This window comes from Ceratotherium simum, chromosome 12, assembly GCF_057802395.1.
Source record: "Ceratotherium simum simum isolate JZ-2026a chromosome 12, ASM5780239v1, whole genome shotgun sequence".
Taxonomy (NCBI): domain Eukaryota; kingdom Metazoa; phylum Chordata; class Mammalia; order Perissodactyla; family Rhinocerotidae; genus Ceratotherium; species Ceratotherium simum.
The window spans coordinates 58,150,794-58,170,512 of NC_141911.1; the positions used below are offsets into that span (position 1 = coordinate 58,150,794).

The 19,719-nt window shown below is 37.5% G+C and overlaps 1 protein-coding gene across 5 annotated transcripts in view; it reads right to left on the reverse strand.

Annotated features, from left to right (window-relative positions):
• Positions 1-19,719, reverse strand: part of AFG2A (AAA ATPase AFG2A) — a 347,051-nt gene that overhangs the window by 241,907 nt on the left and 85,425 nt on the right. For all 5 annotated transcript variants that reach the window (XM_004426516.3, XM_087437655.1, XM_087437656.1 and 2 more), the window contains 2 exons: positions 8,391-8,444; positions 6,119-6,198 (listed from right to left, as the gene is read on the reverse strand). In XM_004426516.3, the coding sequence (XP_004426573.1) occupies positions 6,119-6,198; positions 8,391-8,444 (134 nt within the window). The remainder of the gene's footprint in view (positions 1-6,118; positions 6,199-8,390; positions 8,445-19,719) is intronic.

Consider the following 19,719-nt stretch of genomic DNA (forward strand, 5'->3'; position numbering starts at 1 on the left):
TGCAACAGAGACTGTGTGGCCCAAAAAGCAGAAAATATTTACTAACTGGTCTATTACAAAAGAGGTATGCCCATCCCTATCTTAAAGAAATCTCACTGCCATGATAGCAATTATTACACTGATTTTATTTTTAAATACTAAAAATTTCACAAGAATGATATATGTATTTACTTTTCAATTCCTCCAATAAAATAAAATGCCCCATCATCCCTTCATATGATTTCTAAATTATAGACCAACATCTCATGTATCGGACTTAAATTTAAAAATTTTTTCTACTATATATGTATATTTTTTGTGTGTGTGTGTGAGAGGAAGATCAGCCCTGAGCTAACATCCATGCTAATCCTCTTCTTTTTGCTGAGGAAGACCGGCTCTGAGCTAACATCTATTGCCAATCCTCTTCCTTTTTCTTTTTCCCCAAAGCCCCAGTAGATAGTTGTACGTTATAGCTGCGCATCCTTCTAGTTGCTGTATGTGGGACGCGGCCTCAGCATGGCCGGAGAAGCGGTGCGTCAGTGCACGCCCGGGATCCGAACCCGGGCCGCCAGTAGCGGAGCGTGCGCATTTAACCGCTAAGCCACGGGGCCGGCCCTCTACTATATATTTTTAAATGTCATAAAGAGTTCCAAATGGTAGGCATCTGAATTTGTTTCTTAAAATCTACCTCCCACACTTCCACAGTCAATATTTAGGCTCAGAAGAGACCTAAACAAGGCTAGCGAAATATATATACTCTAAACGCAAGCATTACCTATGATGATTTTCTTGGTGCATGTAAAATGCAAGTAAACTTTCATTTTACAGCTACAATAAGAGACCTATGTGTCCTACAACAACAACAACAAATTCCCAATTCCTAGTAAAATGCTGCAACAGGCCATCTCTCTAAGGAAAGTCATACCTTTAATCTATGCTATAGTACTTAGCCACAATGTACAGACAAAACAGAAAACAAAAATAGATAACTCAGCTATACTTTATACAACTATTATAATGAAAAATCTGTTACACATTTTCCATTTCTTCTTCTCGTCTGTTTTCCTCAGGATTTCTGTTTAATATTAAAAGTTTACCAATGTGAGAACTATGTTATATCTAAGGTGATTAAGTATAAATTAGGGAAAACTGCATAACAGAACACCCACATTGAATTCAGCAACTTGAAACATAGATATACAAAATAAGAGTGGTTAATAGTATTTAACAAGTGGTTATTGTTAGGGTTTCTTAAACATAAAAAATACTCCTTAAGTATTTAGATACATAAGAATTTTTACGCTGATTTAAACACCCTTTTTCTATCCGAAATCCTGATAGCGTTAAGAGACAGCGTAGTGCAAAGAGCAGTAGATCAGACAACCTGAGTTTTAGTCTTGTTTAGGCCACAAAGAAGTTATGTGCTTCTTCTTTTAAATTCTAGGGACTTCTGTTCCTTGTGAAGAATAAAAGGTTACACTAGATGACTTCTAAGAATTTTTCCAGCTGTAAAATTTTATGATTTTATGAAATTTTAAAAACCACCATAAAAATCACATTAAAAAAATTTATAACCCTCCTTGAAAAGTGTCATTTAGAGAAATGATGCCTACAAAAATTTCCTCTACAGTGCTTAGTGTCATGAATTCACTGAATTTACCTGAAAACTGGATATGCTGTAAAAGAGGCAACCCCATTTCCTGATTGTTATTTTAAAACTCAGAGCTCTTTTCAGAATGCTGCTAAGTCTGGAATCTTCATTTTCAGTGAAAGTTGGCTCAGAACTTCTTACTTTTTTCCCCAACCACTTCAAGTGGAAACCAATTCTGGACTATTAAGTGCAGAAACAGCTATATAAGAAAGCAGTTATTAATATCACAGATTCTCCAATACATCACAGAAGATATCATGGTCAGCTTTTAACTGAGCACTTAATCTTTTTCATTTTTCCATATATTTAATCATCTTTATATTCTAGTCATAAAACAATATCCCAAACATTTTTTATATAATAGCATTGGCTTTATAAAACAGATCTTCTCTTTCTTCCAAATAATAATGTCTTTCTTCTATTTATAAGATACAAACCTTTTTCATATTTTAAATTTTTGAAATCAAGATGCCTCTTGGAGTTGTGATTTCTCAGCATCACTTTATAGTTTAAGGCTACATTTTTCAGTAATGGTAGATAAAATAATCATGTGTCTTACAACTGATGGCATCCTAGAATGATGAAATGCCATAGTGTATGTTATCTGTAGGATACTTTTTCTCATTTCCCAAATGCTTCATTAGAACATAATGAATGTAGAACATAAACTCTGTTGGGGCAGGATTTATTTCTATCTCTATTACTATATTTCTATCTATATGGAAATTATTATAAGAATTTTCAGAAATTATAAGAAACACTAAAGTTTTTAAAGCAGTTACTACATGTCAAGTACTATGTGAAGCACTTTACATGTATTTAATTCCAACAACCTAGAATTTATTACTATTCTCACCACTTTACAAATGAAGAAACTAAGGCTTACAGAGGTTAAGGAAATTGCCCTAGGTCCTGGTCACTGTTTTATCCCCAACACAAAGCCTGTTGCAGAGTGAGCATTTAATAAATATTTACTGAACAAGTGAATGAAAGAATGCTTGCAAAGGGGTATTACAACAGCCCAGTTAGACAGATAGGGTCATTACTAATGTTAAGTCACGGAGAAAATGCACAATAAATACAAGCTTGAACTTAGACCTGGAATCCTGGAATCTGTGGTGTGGCAGTTCAGTCAAAAAGTGGCCTAGAGTATCTGCTCTAGAGTCAAAATACCTGAATTCAAATCCCAGCTCTGCTACTAGTGATACATGACCTTGAGTAAGGTATTTATGCATCTATATGCCTAAGTTTTCTCACCTGTAAAAACGAGATGAGAATAGGACTTATACCTCCCGGGGTTGTTGTGATGATGGGAAGTTAATACAACAAAAGGCCATAACATGGTAAGTGAGGTCCAAAGGGTGTCACATTATTTGGAAGTTAATTAAATAAACAAGATGGGCCTCTCCAGCTAGTGACTCTAGGTTCCAGAGATATGCTCCTAGTACGAAATCTCTTCTAGTTTGAAGTTTGGTATTACCAAGCAATCAGTGTCAGCTGATAAGGATGATCTGGGATCCTGTAACTAGCTAGAATGTCCTCAGACAGAGAAAGTTGTTCTAGGAATCTCCAGGTTAGTCAGTGGCCATTTCCTCAGTCAGAGGAGACTGGGCCAAGAGAATATAGTATACGGGGACTCACCCTCCACCTCTCCACTTCTGGGGACAGGACTGCTGCCTAAGACAAGGTCGACTGATGATTTACTGCCTAGCTTGTGCTCCCCTCCCCACTATAACCTTGAAAAAGGTAACAACTTAAGATAGCTGGATGGGAGGTGGGGCAGACTACTGGAGCCAATTGCCAAATGTATAACATCCTACTTTGCATTAATGTAGAGGCCTTTCTGTGAGTTTTTTTCTTTACCTATAAAGCACTTAAAACAGTTTCTAGTACATAATAAGCACTAAATGAATGTTACCTAATATTATTATCAGCCCAGTATAAGTCAAATCTCTTCCGTACCTCAGTGCCTTACTCCTGACCATATTATCTATTTTCCAAAGAGCTATGCTACTTTAACAGCATTTTCAATTTTCCCAAATGTTATAACGATCACTGAAGCACTTTGCAAAGGGAATCTTAACAGCATTTCCTCCAACTCACCATATGAACTAAGACAAAAAAAAGTCTTACTCAGAACACCCATAATTTAAATGGGCATCCAGAAAAAGTAGTATCAGGCTTATTTATTTTTCAAGTCCTAAAGAAACTTAAATGGGGCAGGAAGGAGGAGAAAACAGTGACTGTAATTAGACACTTTTACGTAAGCATGAAAAATCTCTTTCTGAAAACACAAATATTTCTAAAGCTAAGCAAATAGTATGTCTATGCTCTGTTTACAATGTGCTGGTTGCAATCCTCAGTTCCATAGCGAATCTGGGTAACTTCAAATAGTCAAAATAATTGATTTAAGGATAGTTAGGATAGTAAGGACTAGCATATAGCATAATTCTCTGCTCAATTTATTAAACATCTTGAGTTTGGAAATTAAAATCTTGATAAGAAGAAACAGTCTTCTTACACACTGTCATTTTTGGACTAGCCATATGGGTTTGATCTGAGTATTATCATAGAAAACAGATAATAACTTTGAACAGATGAAAGCAATGACTATTCTACAGCCCAATACATAGAAGTGCTTTCTAGTTCATGAAATTTTTTATTTTTCTGTTTTCTGTTTCTTTAACAATGCCTAAAATTGGTTTAGTATTTTGGGAATTTTATACTTTTGGTATTTACCAAGAGCTATTTTTTCAATTTCTAGAAATTGTGTTCAATTCAAATAGCTGAAAAACAAAAATATACATGTGGAAGTTTTATTAGTTTTATTTTTCAGGTAACAGCAATCTAATTAGATAAAACAAGCACTTTCTAGGCAATGCTGGCCCACCACACAATTAGGGAAAAAAACCCTGAAAATAGAATATCACTCTGTGAGATTCTCATGGCTATAAAAAACAAACTATATAAGATTTAGTGCAACTAAGGCACAAGCAAAACTGTCCATTTTGGACTATTAGCATTACATTTGCTCATGAGCCTCATCTTTGTTTTCTGAAATGTCGACTAACTTGACCAAAAATTTTTCTATACAAAGGAAACTGCATAGAATTTATTTGTACTTGATTTGAATGAGCCACTGAGGGAGGGAGATATACAATACACACTATGATGAAGACTATCAGAGGAAATGATATCTAGAGGCTGCAAATCATTAGCATCTCTAATATATTTACAAATTCCCACTGAGCCAAACTGTCTGCAAAAACAGAATACTTCTACCAAGTGCCTTGTCTGGTTTCTCACACCATTTCATTTCAAAAGCATTTCATGAGAACTCTGCTACATATTCTACCTCCCATCTGGTTCATATTTAACAATGTATCCCACCCTATTCCTTTTTAGGCTCCAAAAACAGATGTCTCTGATGTCACATAAAGGTGGCACGTCACACTACTTCTCTGGCTTCTTTTTCTTTTCTTGTAGTTAAGGTGAACTTGAGCTATTTGTAACCTTCTGTGCCATCTCACCTCAGAAGTAATAAAAGAGCCTAAGTACTTCAACTCACAAAATAAAAAGACTGGTAGGGTATTTACAGGATATCGAACAGATGGGGCAAGAGCAGAGAGAGCTACCTCCTAACAATCATTTCCTAACGACAGTTTAAACTCTCATCTGCTGAGGCAGCTCTTCCTAGGAAGGAAGAGAACAGCAATGCCTCTTATCACTTTAATACTGGGGACTTACAAGGTGCCTTCTGCCATCACTGTAATTACCATCAGGAAAACTTTTATAATCAATACATACATCAGGAAGCTATGCTCAAAACACACAAATTAACATTCTCAAAAAATGAAGTACTTGTAGTACATATTCCTTAAAGGACCTCTGAACATTTGTTGAGAAAAAAAAAATCATACTTGTAAACAGTTCTAATATATACATATACACATACATTCTGTTTTAAAGATTATAAACAATCCTCTTTATCGCTTGAGATTTGGTAACAAAACTATTAATACTAATTTTTATTCTACTGTAATTAATTATATTTTAGGAAACATGATTTAATCCAGAGAACACTAAAATCTGTGCAATAACATCTTTTATTATAACTGGGTTCTACTGTATCATACAATTACACTTAATTGAGTTTTGTTTACAGTTTTAATTATGTTTATAACAACTCTAATTTTGATAGGCAGTACTGGGGGGGGGGGTGTCTCTGTAGATAATAAACTATAAAAATTAACTCAGATGTGCCAAAAGGATATCAGTGTTTTTCAAAAAACAAAAATCGTATATGAAAGTATTACAAAGTGATAATGTGAAATAATTTAATGGATATACGAGAAAAAAATTACACGAATTGAAAAATATTTTCTTTCAGGCAAAATGTATTAATAAATAAAATTTGTATAAGAAATGCTATTTACGCTACTCTGTAATTGCTAATATTTAATAGCAGTCCTATTAAATATTTCTTACCTGCCCCTTTCAACCGCTAAGGCATCAAGTTCGTCAAAGAAAATGATGGAAGGAGCCACCACTCTTGCTTTTCGGAAGATCTGGTGAGAAGAGGGCCACATTAGCTTTAGATCAGTGAACTCCAGAAAAGTCTGTAGTTGGTTTTAGTTTGAACACTGTATTTAGAACAAAATCTACTATGTACAGGTGAACCAGCCCAATCACTTTGTATATACTCTATAACAGATGTATACACACTTCATAAGAGATGTATAAGAGATGTAAAAGTATCTTCTTCCACAGCGCTTACTTGCAAACAGAGACAAGACACCAACACATATTCACAGAGGTGTGTACGAGGCAATTTCGTTAAGCAATCAGACAATCTCAGTTAAAATCCCAGCTCCACCACTGAGTAGCTGTGTGACTTTTAACAGGTAACTTTACTTCTCCAAACTTCAATTTCCACATCTACAAAATGACTGCCTCAGAAGATTATTTTAAGAATTGAATAAAAAAAAGAATGCAAAGCATTTAGCACAATGCTTATAACACAGTAAGAGCTCAGTAAATGATAGGTATTATTAACTAACACAAACACATGTTTAAAAGAAAAACCATAGATGTGTAAAATCAGCCAGAGATCTGCACATAAAACACCCATAAACCCAAAAGCCACATGCCTTGCTCATTTCTCTTAAGACTGTATGGGAAAATAATGGTTGATGTAAAGCCAGGACAAGAAAAATGACCAAAACTTGGAAGAGCATAGGTTGGTTAGACCAGAAGTCAATCAGACTACCAATATCAGAGACTGGCCAGATAGCCATGGGGTTGATATGTGGAAATGGGCTAGAAAAAAGTCAGCATAAGCAGAAAGAAATCCAAACGTGTGTTCCCTGTAACCTAGGTCACCATTTTCTGGTCACAAGTAGCATGATCATAAAAATACAAAACATTCATCAAAACAATATTAATAAACATTACCTTTTTCATATTTTAATCAACGATAGTGCTGTCATTATCAGTTAACGTTTTACATAATTACCATCATCTACATTTTAAAGTAAAAAAATTGGATAAAAAGTAAGTTAAAATTCTTTCTCAGATAAAAAAAGTATTCCAATCTCTCATACTCCTGGTTGGTACCCAGGTATTTCACCACTGGGGACCATCCATTCCATTGCTGTTTGTGTGTTCTTGTTCTTGCTTAGCTTCTTTGAGGATACAGGGTGTCTGTGTGAGGCAGGCCAATTTCTGCTTAGGAAAACCAAGAGATTTGGTCAAATTGCTGTAGTCACCTGACTCCAGTGTCTTGATTTTGCATGAATTTACCAGTTGTGTAGCTTCCAAAATACAAAGCAGTGGCCTATCAATCAGGTACTGGCTTTAAAGCTTAGGAGAGAGGAAGGGGATGCATGGTCTAAATCACCAGGCAGAGATAAAATAAGCAAAATAAGAAAAGTACAGTGAAATTTTCATACACTAAGCATATTCACTTTAAAAGACTACCTAGTTTAAAGGATTTAAATCTCATTCTGAGATCACGTGTTCTTTGTAAGTATAGATATATCACTTTTTTAAATGAAACACTGGTAGTTTTTAAAAACATCTTTATTTAGTATAACTAAAGGCTGGTAATATTATGTTTAAAAACAAAAACAAAGTACACGCTTCCCCCTCTATCTGAAAGTTTGCTTTACACCACTTCACTTTTACAAAAGGCCTATATTAGTACTTGTTTTCACTAACCAAAAAATATCTGAAGAGGATTTTCACTTTTACAAAAAAAGGTGAAAAGCAAAAATAGCATTCAGCATGTTTTGCAGCAAGCCATTCTAGAGGCAGCACACACCCCGAGCAGCAAGAGTCCCCAGGAACTACACTCAGCATCTCTGCACCAAGCCGCCATAGCTTTAAACTGTGCCTGTGAGCATCTGTGCTTTCTCTCGATTTATTTTGGTAGGTTATTTTTTGGGTCTGGGAATGCTCAAAAAATTTCCCCATATAAATTAACGGTAATTGCTTCTTCACTTTATACCATTTCAGCTTACAAAAGGTTGCACAGGAACGCTCTACTTTCGGATAGTGGGGGGAAACCTGTATTGCAGATGATCAAAATTGCATTTTTAAATAATCATGAAATAATATTTGCCAGAAGAAAAAATATACCACTAGAATTTGGATTTGGAAATTTCAAAATCTGTAACCCAAAACAAAATGGAAACCACACAGAAGAATAGACGTGTGGTTCTCTTATGCAGAGTTCTACTTAAAGGCATAATCTTCTTACCTCTCTAATTGCTCTTTCAGATTCACCAACATATTTATTCATTAATTCAGGCCCCTGCATGAAAAGAAAACAACTGTTCAATGTCTTTATAAATGCAACCACGTGTACATCTTTCGATTAAAGAAAAAATATATACAAAAAAGAAGAAAAAGAGGTAAAAATAAAAAAAAAAAAAATCTGCTTTTAATTAAATTAGTTCCCCTAGCATGTTTATTTTCACTGGGTGTTATTTATGCCTCAAAAATTAAAGGCACTCTGTGTTCCAAAAACTACACATCAATACAATGAAATGGCTGTGACTAAACATAATAGTTTAACGTCCTGTTCATCACCTGTCTACCCATCCATCCATATTTTTACTATGTATCAGGCATGCTGCTAGGCATTATGGATAGAACAATCTAATTTGGAAGACCAACAAAGAGATAATATCCATGTATTCCCAGGTTTAACCAGTGGCTGGTTCTAAGTAAGTCTACTTGTCAGTTTGGATCTAAATCTACTAGATCAATAGCCCTATCTGACAAGAAGTAAGACCTCAGGGCTATTCTTCTTACGACGCCATGATAATCCCTGAAAATGGAATGAGAATCACGTAATCCACATTATTTTATAGTCCCTGAATATTTCCGATGTAAACGCTGCTCTCAAACTCTCTGCTCTCACTTGACTTGGCCACATAGACACTGACTATACAGATCTGCAGGGTCAAACACGCTTTTCTCAGCCACTATCTTAGCCAGAGGAGACAACTCCCATAGAACAAAATCTCAGAACCACTAACACTACTAACCCTTAGTCAGAGTGTCATATTGTGACAATGACAATGACCCTAGTCACCCTCCAAAGTGTATATTCACTCAGCCTCTGTCTGAATCTCCCTTTAGACATCTCCACTCAGTACTTCATCCAGTTGATAAGAAATTTATATTCCCTTCTTGCATCCAGGTATTTTAGAAGGGGTACCAAGGATGAAATGTGTGGACTCCTGGTAATAAAATTTATCAATTTTTACTAACTAGCCTTCAACAGAGAATCTCTATACAGGTCGCTGGTCTCTCCCAGTAATGTACTGTATATGACTGATGCAAAGGTGCACATTTTTTTTTGCCATTTAATATTTCTGAATTTTAACATTTTTTATTCCTTAAATACTTACAATATCATATATTGTATGAAAAATGGTAGGCTTTCTTTTTTACCACACACATATCTATTTCCTCATGATACATAGTCACTATATCACAAGAAGTCATGGGATATTAAAAAAATAATAATAATAATGCTGTCCTGAGAATCACAACTATTCCTTTCAGATACCGATAAAAAGTTTGTGCTTGTGCTACTGGGAATCTATCCAACGCACCTGAAATCAACAATCCAAAGAGGCTTATGCACCCCTATGTTCATTGCAGCATTATTCACCATAGCCAAGAAGTGGAAGCAACCTAAGTGTCCCTCGACTGACGACTGGATTAAGAAAATGTGGTATATATATATAATGGAATACTACTCAGCCATAAAAAAAGACAAAATCGTCCCATTTGCAAAAATATGGATGGGCCTGGAGCGTATTATGTTAAGTGAAATAAGCCAGAAAGAGAAAGACAAACACTGTATGATCTCACTCATATGTGGAATATAAACCAACACATGGACAGAGAAAACTGGACTGTGGTTACCAGGGCGGTGGGGGTGGGGGTGGGCACAAGGGGTGAAGGGAGTCATATATGTGGTGATGGACAAACAAAAATGTACAACCCAAAATTTCACAATGTTAGAAACCATTAAAACATCAATTAAAAAAAAAAAAAAAAAGTTTGTGCTTGTGATTTCAATAAAATAAAAAGAAATAAATGTTTGTACTACAATGTCTTTCTCAGCTGTGGAAACTTTCTCCCACTGTACTCATTCTTCTTCCCAGCACATGGCTTCTACTGACACCTTTCCCCACACAACCCGAAATCCAATGGACGTGTGTGTGTGTGTGTGTGTGTTTGTGTGTCTATGTTTCTCTCTCCACAAGTGTGCACATAGACACACAAACACACAAATACCTTATTTTGAACAAGATTCATATTCTATCCCATGTAAACCATAAGTCCAGACAATTTAAGGGATATAACTAGACGATGGCTTGAGTATTTCCTAAACTATTCACATCAATTACTGACTGATTGGAGCACATGGGCAAACCCTAGCAGAATGTCAACTAATCCCACAAATTGGTATGGGCAATATTTAGCTCCAGTTAAGATACCATATTACAAAGATATTTACCATATAGTATGACAAGTACTAGGACAACGCATGCATAGGTACCACTGAAACACAGAAAAGGAACTGCTTAGAGTCAAGGATGCTCCTAGAGAAGGTAACATTTCAGGTGAATCCTCAGTTGATTCATTTAAAACTCAAAAATATGAAATACATCAAGATCCAGGAAGAAATCAAAAAGGTCTCTGATGAGCCAAATTAGATGTTACCACATGCACTTTAATTGTGGAAGAGCTCTTAAGGTCTTTATCCAGAGTTCATTGACTTTTCAGTTATACACAAGACTAACAAACTTGAGTAGAACTGATATAAGAATTTAGTATAGGTGGAGGATAGAGCCAGGGAGAATACAGCAGTCAGTAAGGCTACTTAAAGTGGGAGGCAGGGGGTATGTCAAAAAAAAGTTAAGATTTTATCCTGTAAGCAAGAAGAAGGGTCTTAGCGGAGTTAAAACTGATAATAGGGGTATTGCGGAAAGATGATTATAGCCACAATATAGAGGATGGTTTGGAGGAACACATAAGACCAGAAATAAGAGAGATCAGTTATGAAATTCTTAAAATAGGAAAAGTGAGAAATGATGAAGAATAGGACTAAGGTAAAACAATAGGATGGAAATGAGAAGGCAGCCACAGAAACTATTTAAAAAGATAAAGTCAGGGCTGGCCTGGTGCGTAGTGGTTAAGTTCACACGCTCCGCTTCAGAGGCACAGGGTTCGCAGGTTCAGATCCCAGGCACGGACCTACACACCACTCATCAAGCCATGCTGTGGCGGGGTCCCACATACAAAATAGAGGAAGATGGGCACAGATGTTAGCTCAGGGCCACTCTTTCTCAAGCAAAAAGAGGAAGATTGGCAACGGATGTTAGCTCATGGCCAATCTTCCTAACCAAAAATAAAAAAGATAAAATCAACTGAATTTGTTATAAATAGCAAGATATGAAAGTGAGAGAGAATAAGAGGTGTAGGAATAATTCAAATTTGACTTAGCACTACTTTTGATGTTCATGATCATGACTTAATTCATGAAGGAAAAAAGGATGCTCAATATATTCCGTGTAGCAAGTCTCAGAAATATGTATCTCATTAAAAATATTTCATCACACAATAATTAAAATTAAAAATTTTGTAATCACAAACATAAGTGCTAACATTTACTGAATGTTTACTATGTGCCATGAACTGTTCTAAGCACTGTGTATGTGTTAACTCAGCTATGTAAAATGTCAAAGAGGTACAGAGTTACCATGGTGACTTTCCATCTGTGAATAAATTAAAGATCCACACCAAATCTACAGCAGGAAAGATCACAAACAAGCATCTAGCACCTTCATCATTTTGCTGACATATACAGAGACTGAATCGTTCATTTTTTTTCATTCAATGAATATTTATTGTAGGCCCTTAATAAATATTAAGGGCCTACAATGAGTTTATGGTTTAATAGGAGAGATTAAGTATATTCTTTAAAATATAAAAATATAGTGGGGCCGGCCCAGTGGTACAGTGGTTAAGTTTGTGCACTCTGCTTCAGCGGCCTGGGGTTCACCAGTTTGGATCCTGGGCGTGGACCTACTCATCACTCATCAAGCCATGCTGAGGTGGCATTCCACATAGAAGAACTAGAAGGACCTGCAACTAGGATATACAACTACCTACTGGGGACTTTGGGGAGAAAAAAGGAAAAAAGAAGAAGACTGGCAACAGATGTTAGCTCAGAGCCAATCTTCCTCAAACAAACAAACAAACAAATAAATAAAATAAAAATAAAAATACAGTGAGAAAAAAAAATCACCAGTATATAGAAAATGCCATGAAGAGAAGTAAAAATAAAACAAAGGTTCATTCCAGGGAAAAGAAACAAGGAATAATCCTGAACAGCAATGAGATCACAACTGTGTTAGATCATTTAGAATGGCTGAATCAATACAATTATACGATTTCCTCTGGCATTACTCAACAGCAACTTCAGTAACTCATGTGTATGGCTACAGAGTAGGAAGGGAGAACAAAGGCAGTTATGTTGATCCTAGGGGTGTGGATTGTTCTAAAGTGGATAAAGGCAGAATAATTCCAGGTTCTAGAGGAAGCATGAGGTCATCTCAGCACCCAGTTACACAAGGAGGGAGCTAATAAACTAGAACAGAAACTAGAAGCTACCATAAAGGAAATGATCAGGTATAATAGAAGACAGAAAGGAAATTTCTGGAAGCATATGGAGTTTATCGTTAGAAAAGGAATTTTCAGGGCAACATGTTGGGGGATATCCAGGTGTAGGGTGAGAAGGGCAACTCCACAAGGGGCAGGGGGCAGGCAGTGTAGAGTTTTAGAGCCATGGGATGGGGCTGGGGGTGTACAGACAGACGAGGGAACATCGGGCGCAGGGGGTAGTGGTGGCAGCCACCAAGCACAAGGTGTCAGAGATCAAGTGACACCCCAAGATCAAGAACTTCCTCACGGAGGCATGGCTCAGCATGAAGTGTCACAGTCTGAATGAGGTGAGGAGGGCATTCCCATGGGGGTTGGCCAGGGGTACGGTATGGATAGTTCCCACATGAAAGTGCAGAACAGCATGGAGTATTGGAGCAAAGCAGGTTGAAAATTGTCCACAGGAGGAGGCAGCCCAGCACAGAATATTGCAGCCCCAGTGTGGTAAGACAAGTACCCTCATGGAGGGGGGCAGAATAGCTGGGTGTACGGTGTGGAGGATGTGAAGGAAGGGCAACATGGTGGGCAGAGCAGGATGAGGAAAGCACCCAGGTGAGAGGGTGGCCTGGTATCCAGTGTCAAAGACCCAGTGGGGAAGAAGGGTTTCCCTGGCGAGGAGCAGCTCAGCACAGGTTGTCAAAGTCAGAGGGGTGAGGAAGGCACTGCAAGAGGGGGAGCAGTGAGAAAGGGAGATGGTGGCATCATCCCAACAGGTGAGGAGCCTGAGTTGGGTGAAGGGCGTATTCATCCCGAGAAAAAAGGGACAGAGGCAGCAAAAGGGGATTATATTTAGAGGACTGACCAAATAAGTAAATATATAAAGGATAACAGTAGCCAGGTTTCTCACTACTAGAGAAGTGAGTTATAAATATAGAAAGGAAGAAAATGAGAATGAATTCTGCTGTGTTGAACTAAAACTGGAGCTATCAGTATAAATTCAAGATTTTAAGTATATTTAGTTAAAGAAATAAATATAGATATAAATGTGTGTGCATATACATGTACTTATGTACATATGTATGTATTTTATATATATTCCTGAGCTTTGTTCCCTGTGAGAACCTGAGAGCAGCAATATCCCAACAGCAATAAGCACCACCTAGTGCCCAGAGCTTGGCTTCTAAATTCTAAGAACTTGGCTTCTAACTTCTCCACCAAAAGGTATCAGGGCCTCTTGGAGAAATGGCTGATTCCAAAGCTGGGGCAGGCAAAGTATAAAATGAGTCTGAAAATCTTAGTGCACCAGACAGTAAGAAAGTGCTCAGAGTGATAAGAAACATGACGGAAAGCACACGAGAGCCAGCTTGAAAGAGTGCCTACTAGCTACAGTGGTACAATTGAGGCATCAATACAAATAATGACAGTAATGAACGATGACCCACTGAATAGCATCAGAATTTATGAGCCCATGGAGATTTAATGAATATAAATAAATGAAATATTTGTTAGGGAATGAGAAATTTATATAGTCCCAAAGTAACTACCCACAAAGTAATATTAACTTTACAGGTGGAAAACAGTAATTTTACAGTGGAGAAGCCTGGCAGACACCACCATGATCAAAGCTAACATTAGTGGCCATGGGGCAAATTAAAATCAAGTATCACCTGACAGGATGCAACGAGAAAATCTTAGCATTAATTCTACAAAAAACCTGAATCTAATCATGAGGAAATATCAGACAAACACAAATTAAGGGATATTCTGTACAATAACTGACCTGTAATCTTCAAATTGTCAACATCATCAAAGTAAAGGAAGGACTTGAGGAACTATTGTTCCCAATTGAAGAAGACTTAAGAGACATGACAAATATAGCACGATTCTGAACAGATCATTTTGACATAAAGAACATTACAGGGACAACTGACAAAACTTAAATGGTAATAATAATGTTTCTTTCTAATTTGATAGCTGTTTTGCAGTTATGTGAGAGAGTGTACTTTTTGTAGAAATACACACTGAAGTATTCAGGGTGATGGAGCATATAGCAGCAACTTATTCTCAAATGTTTTAAGGAAAAAAATTATTTGTGACTATTCTCACAAGTTTTCTCTAAAATTTAGATAGTTCCAAGAAATAAAAGAAAAAGAAACTTGATCCACAGACATAAAAATATTGCAGTGAGACACGTAAAAAAGATTCAGTACAAACAGACCCAGAAATAATAGAAATGATAATTAGGAAACAAGGTCTTAAAACAAGTATTACAAATATTTTCAAGAATTTTAAGGAACATAAAAATTAATAGGAAAAAATAGAAAACAAAGAAAGGAACCAAATCAAAGTTCTAGAGCTAAAAACATAATATCTGAAATAAAAAATGCACTGAATGAGCTTATAAGCAGATGTCTTACTGCAGAAGAAAAGATTAGTAAACTTGAAGACACAGCAACTATTCAAACTGAAGCACAAAAACAAAAAAGACTGAAAAAAATGACCAGACTTCAAGGATCTGTACAACAATATCAAGAGGTTTAAAATATGTATAATTGGAGATCCAGAAAAAAGCAAAGGGAGACAGACAAAAATATATACAAATTTGATAAAATCAATGAACCCACAGATCTAAAAAAGCTCAACAAACCCCAAGTAAGGTAAAAATAGAGAAAACCACACCAAGGCACATCATGATCAAGTTGCTGGAAACCATAAGAAAGATAAAATCCTAAGAGAAGTCAGAAAATATAAGGACACATGACATGGAGGCAAACAAGAGAATCACTACTGGCTTCTCATCCAAAACAACACAAGCCAGGTGACAGGAGAACAAAAATGCTGCAAGAAAACAACTGTCAAGCCAGAATACCACATCCTTAAACATCGAAGGGAAAGAAAAGACATTATCAGATAACAAAAGCTGAGGATATTTCTCACCAGCAGATCTCCACTACAAGAAATGTTAAAAGAAGTTCTAAAGACTAGAGGGAATTTATATCAAATAGAAACTCAGATCTATACAAAGAAAAGAAGAGTGTTGGAAATGGTGAGTATGTGGCTAAATATAGAAGACTTTCCTTTTTTTCATTAATTTCTTAAAAAGATAATTGACAGGGCCGACCCAGCGGCATAGTTGTTAAGTTTGTGCACTCCGCTTCGGTGGCCCAGGGTTTGTGGCTTCAGATTCCGGGCGCAGACCTACACACCGCTCATCAGGCCACGCTGTGGCGGCATTCCACATAGAAAATACAGGAAGATTGGCACAGATGTTAGCTCAGGGACAATCTTTCTCAGGCAAAAAGAGGAGGTTTGGGAACAGATGTTAGCTCAGGGCCAGTCTTCCTCACAAAAAAAAAAAGAAAAGAAAAGATAATTGACCATCTAAAGCAAAAGGAATAATAATACATTGTAGGGTTTATAGCATATGTACAGATAAAATACTGAACAAATATAGCACAAAGGAAAGTAAATTGCTGTAAGAATCTTACATTATACCTAAGGTAGTATAGTATTATTTGAAGGTAGACTGTAAATTAAATATGTACACTATAAACCCTAGAGCAAGTATTTTTAAAAGGCAAAACAAAGAGGTTTAGCTATTAAGAAAATAGGGAAGGGGCTGGCCCAGTGGCGCAAGCGGTTAAGCGCGCGTGCTCCGCTGCGGCAGCCCGGGGTTCGTCAGTTCAGATCCCAGGTGCGCACCCACGCACCGCTTGTCAAGCCATGCTGTGGCGGCGTCCTATATAAAGTGGAGGAAGACAGGCATGGATGTTAGCCCAGGGCCAGTCTTCCTCAGCAAAAAGAGGAGGATTGGCAGATGTTAGCTCAGGGCTGATCTTCCTCGCAAAAAAAAAAAAAAGAAAAGAAAATAGGGAAGATAAAATAGGATACCAAAACTATACTCAACTAATCCAAAAGAAGGCAGAAGAGAAAAAAAGAACAGAAATTATGGGCATAAAAAAGTCTTTCAAGTTACTAACATGCCTGACGAAAGGGAAACAATCTCTAATATTGTTTTTGTGTACTACCTCTACAATGGGTGCTTCAAAAATATTGAAATACAATAATACGGTAGCAAATAAGTAAATCAGAACATATGAGGATTAGAGTACAATAATCAAGGATAAAAATAAGCAAAGAATAGGAAGAGTATCTCCAAGTTCAAGCTGACAAAACCCAGCTGCTCCAAGTATACTGTCATTCATCATGTTCAATTAAGATGAGTTCTCAGATAGCATCAACACAGAAATCCTTAAGCAATGAGAGACGCAGTTTTATCTTTCTCCCTGTTTTTTTGATTAATCCAAGATAATGCATTAGTAAATTTCATATAACATTAACAAGGTTAATCATATTGTTTCCCTAAAAGTAAAAAAATAGAAATCTCTTATTTCTTCTTATGTCTGTTTTCCTCTCTTTTCTTTAAAAATAATCTTTTCAAAATTATTTCAGAGTTAGACTATATATACCCTAAAAAATTAATATTTGAGGTTAATTAGGGGCAGACTCATGAAAAGCATAATCATGACATACCATAAAATATTATCTAACATTTAAGGTACTTCTACATCTCTGACTGAAACCTACCAACAACCAGGGAATACATAAACCATCAGTAAGCAAACAAAGTTAAGAAAACTTGCTTGGGACAGTGCTTTTGATGACTAAAAATTATTTATAATTAGTGTATCAATTGTTTATACATTGGTACTTAAACTGTTTCCAAGCAATCTCGTTTACAGAATAAAAAAATTTTTAAGCTTATTTCTCCAAAGATACTACAGAGAGATTTTATGACTCTAATTTCATCACCAACAAATTATCTTAATTTCTTAACTAATACAACCCCAAATATATTTAACTTGAATAAAGACAAACGATGAAACATTAGTTATGCTGAAGCACAATGATCTCACTTAAAGGATTTTGAAGAAATAGCAACAATAAATCAATTTCACAACTTGTTTTTAGACACAGGTTAGACTACGTAACAGGAATGCAAAATTTACACTCATAGCCATCAGTGAGATAAATAAACGTGAAGGCATTTTACCAAGTATTGTGGGATCAAGGAAGATAAAATGTAAAGGGTCAGACAGTAAATATTTTAGGTTCTGTGGCCCACATACAGCCTATGTCACATCTTCTTCTTCTTCTTCTTCTTTTTTTTTTTAATGAGGAAGATAAGCCCTGAGCTAACATCTGATGCCAATCCTCCTCTTTTTGCCGAGGAAGATTGGCCCTGAGCTAACATCCGTACCCATCTTCCTCTACTTTATATGGGATGCCGCCACAGCATGGCTTGACAAGCAGTGCATTGGTGCGCGCCAGGGATCCGAACCCAGGAACCCCGGGCTACCTCAGCGGAGCACGAGCACTTAACTGCTTGCGCCACTGGGCTGGCCCCAACACATATTCTTCTTTTTTTTTAAATATCCCATTAAAAAAACCTAAAATTCATTCTTATCTAGAGGTCTAGATTAAAACAAACTGCAGGCCAGATTTGACTCAAAGGCTATAGTTTGCTGACCCCTGATCTAGATTAATCTCATACAATTTTGAAATAGTTCATTTCTGCCAAGGAGATCAAAAGTCATTAAAACTATCAATGACAAGACTGCTGAGTGAAAAACCTAGACTTCAAAATATTAAGAAAATTGATCAAAACTTTAAGGAAAAAAATAAATGGCACTTAAAAAAGCAATTTCAAAATATCTAGTAATGTTTAAGGTATTCATGCCCAAAGACAAGAACATCTACTTCTAGGTACACATATACTAGAGAAACTCTTGTACATATACACAAGGAAACACGTATAAGAATATCACTGAAGCACTGTTTACAACAACAACAAAAAATTAAACCTGGAAAAATCTAAAAATTCATTAATACAAAAAAACAGGTAAATAGGGGGGCGGAGTCAAGATGGCGGCGTAGGCAGACTCTGAACTCACCTCCTCCCGTGGACACAGCCAATTCACAACTACTCGTGGAAAAATTACCCCTGAGACAGAACTGAAAACTGGATAAGAGGAACTCCTGCAACAACGGACAATCCTAACTGGGGTAGAAGAGGCAGAGACTCCCTTCTGGAGAGGAAAAACGCCGCCTTCACAAGCCGCCAGCTTCACGGCCGCCGGGAGCAGCTCACAGGGACGCAGCCTCCCTGGAGGCGCGGGGCCCTGAGCCGGGGAGCGCCCCCGCTGTGGGCATTTTGTGGACCCAGCACAATTGAGACCAGCAGCATAATATCTGACTTTGCCTGCTACTAAAGCATTGGGTAGCACCCCCAGAAAACCCGGTTCACAAAGAAACTAAAACTGGCTCTTAAAGGGCCCGCGCACAAACTCACCCGTTCCAGAAAGCATCCTAAAATCACCAGAAAGAAAGGTGCACAGTGCTTCGGTGACAAGAGACTCACCTAATAGGCCCTGAGTGCATCTCGGTGAGGGGTGAGACCTCTCCAGGGACTGGGACATTGGCGGCGGCCATTGTTGTGGCCTGGTGTGAGCGTGCTGACACAGACGCCATTGGAGTTCTCCGAGACCTGCTAGCCCAGGGTCTGCTCCACCCGCTAGAGCACCGATTTAATCCAGCTCAGCCAGGGCAGGCAGCCCACCCTAGAGACTAGCCCCACCCAACAACAAGCCCTCAGGCAATGTGTGGGCCTGCATAGATTGGTGACTGGATTCTCTGCAGCCTGGCAACTGAGCTGACTTGAGCGGGGCAGGGTGTGCACAAGGAGCGGGTGGAGAGTGTGGGGCGGTGGCAGAGTGTGTGGGGCTCCCGCCGTGGAGAGACTGGGTCCACTTGGGGAGGTCGGGGCGCTCACACGGGGCAGGACTGTGTTGACTGTGTGTGTGGACCTGTGGGCCGCAGGGCTTCTCAGCCACAGAAGACTT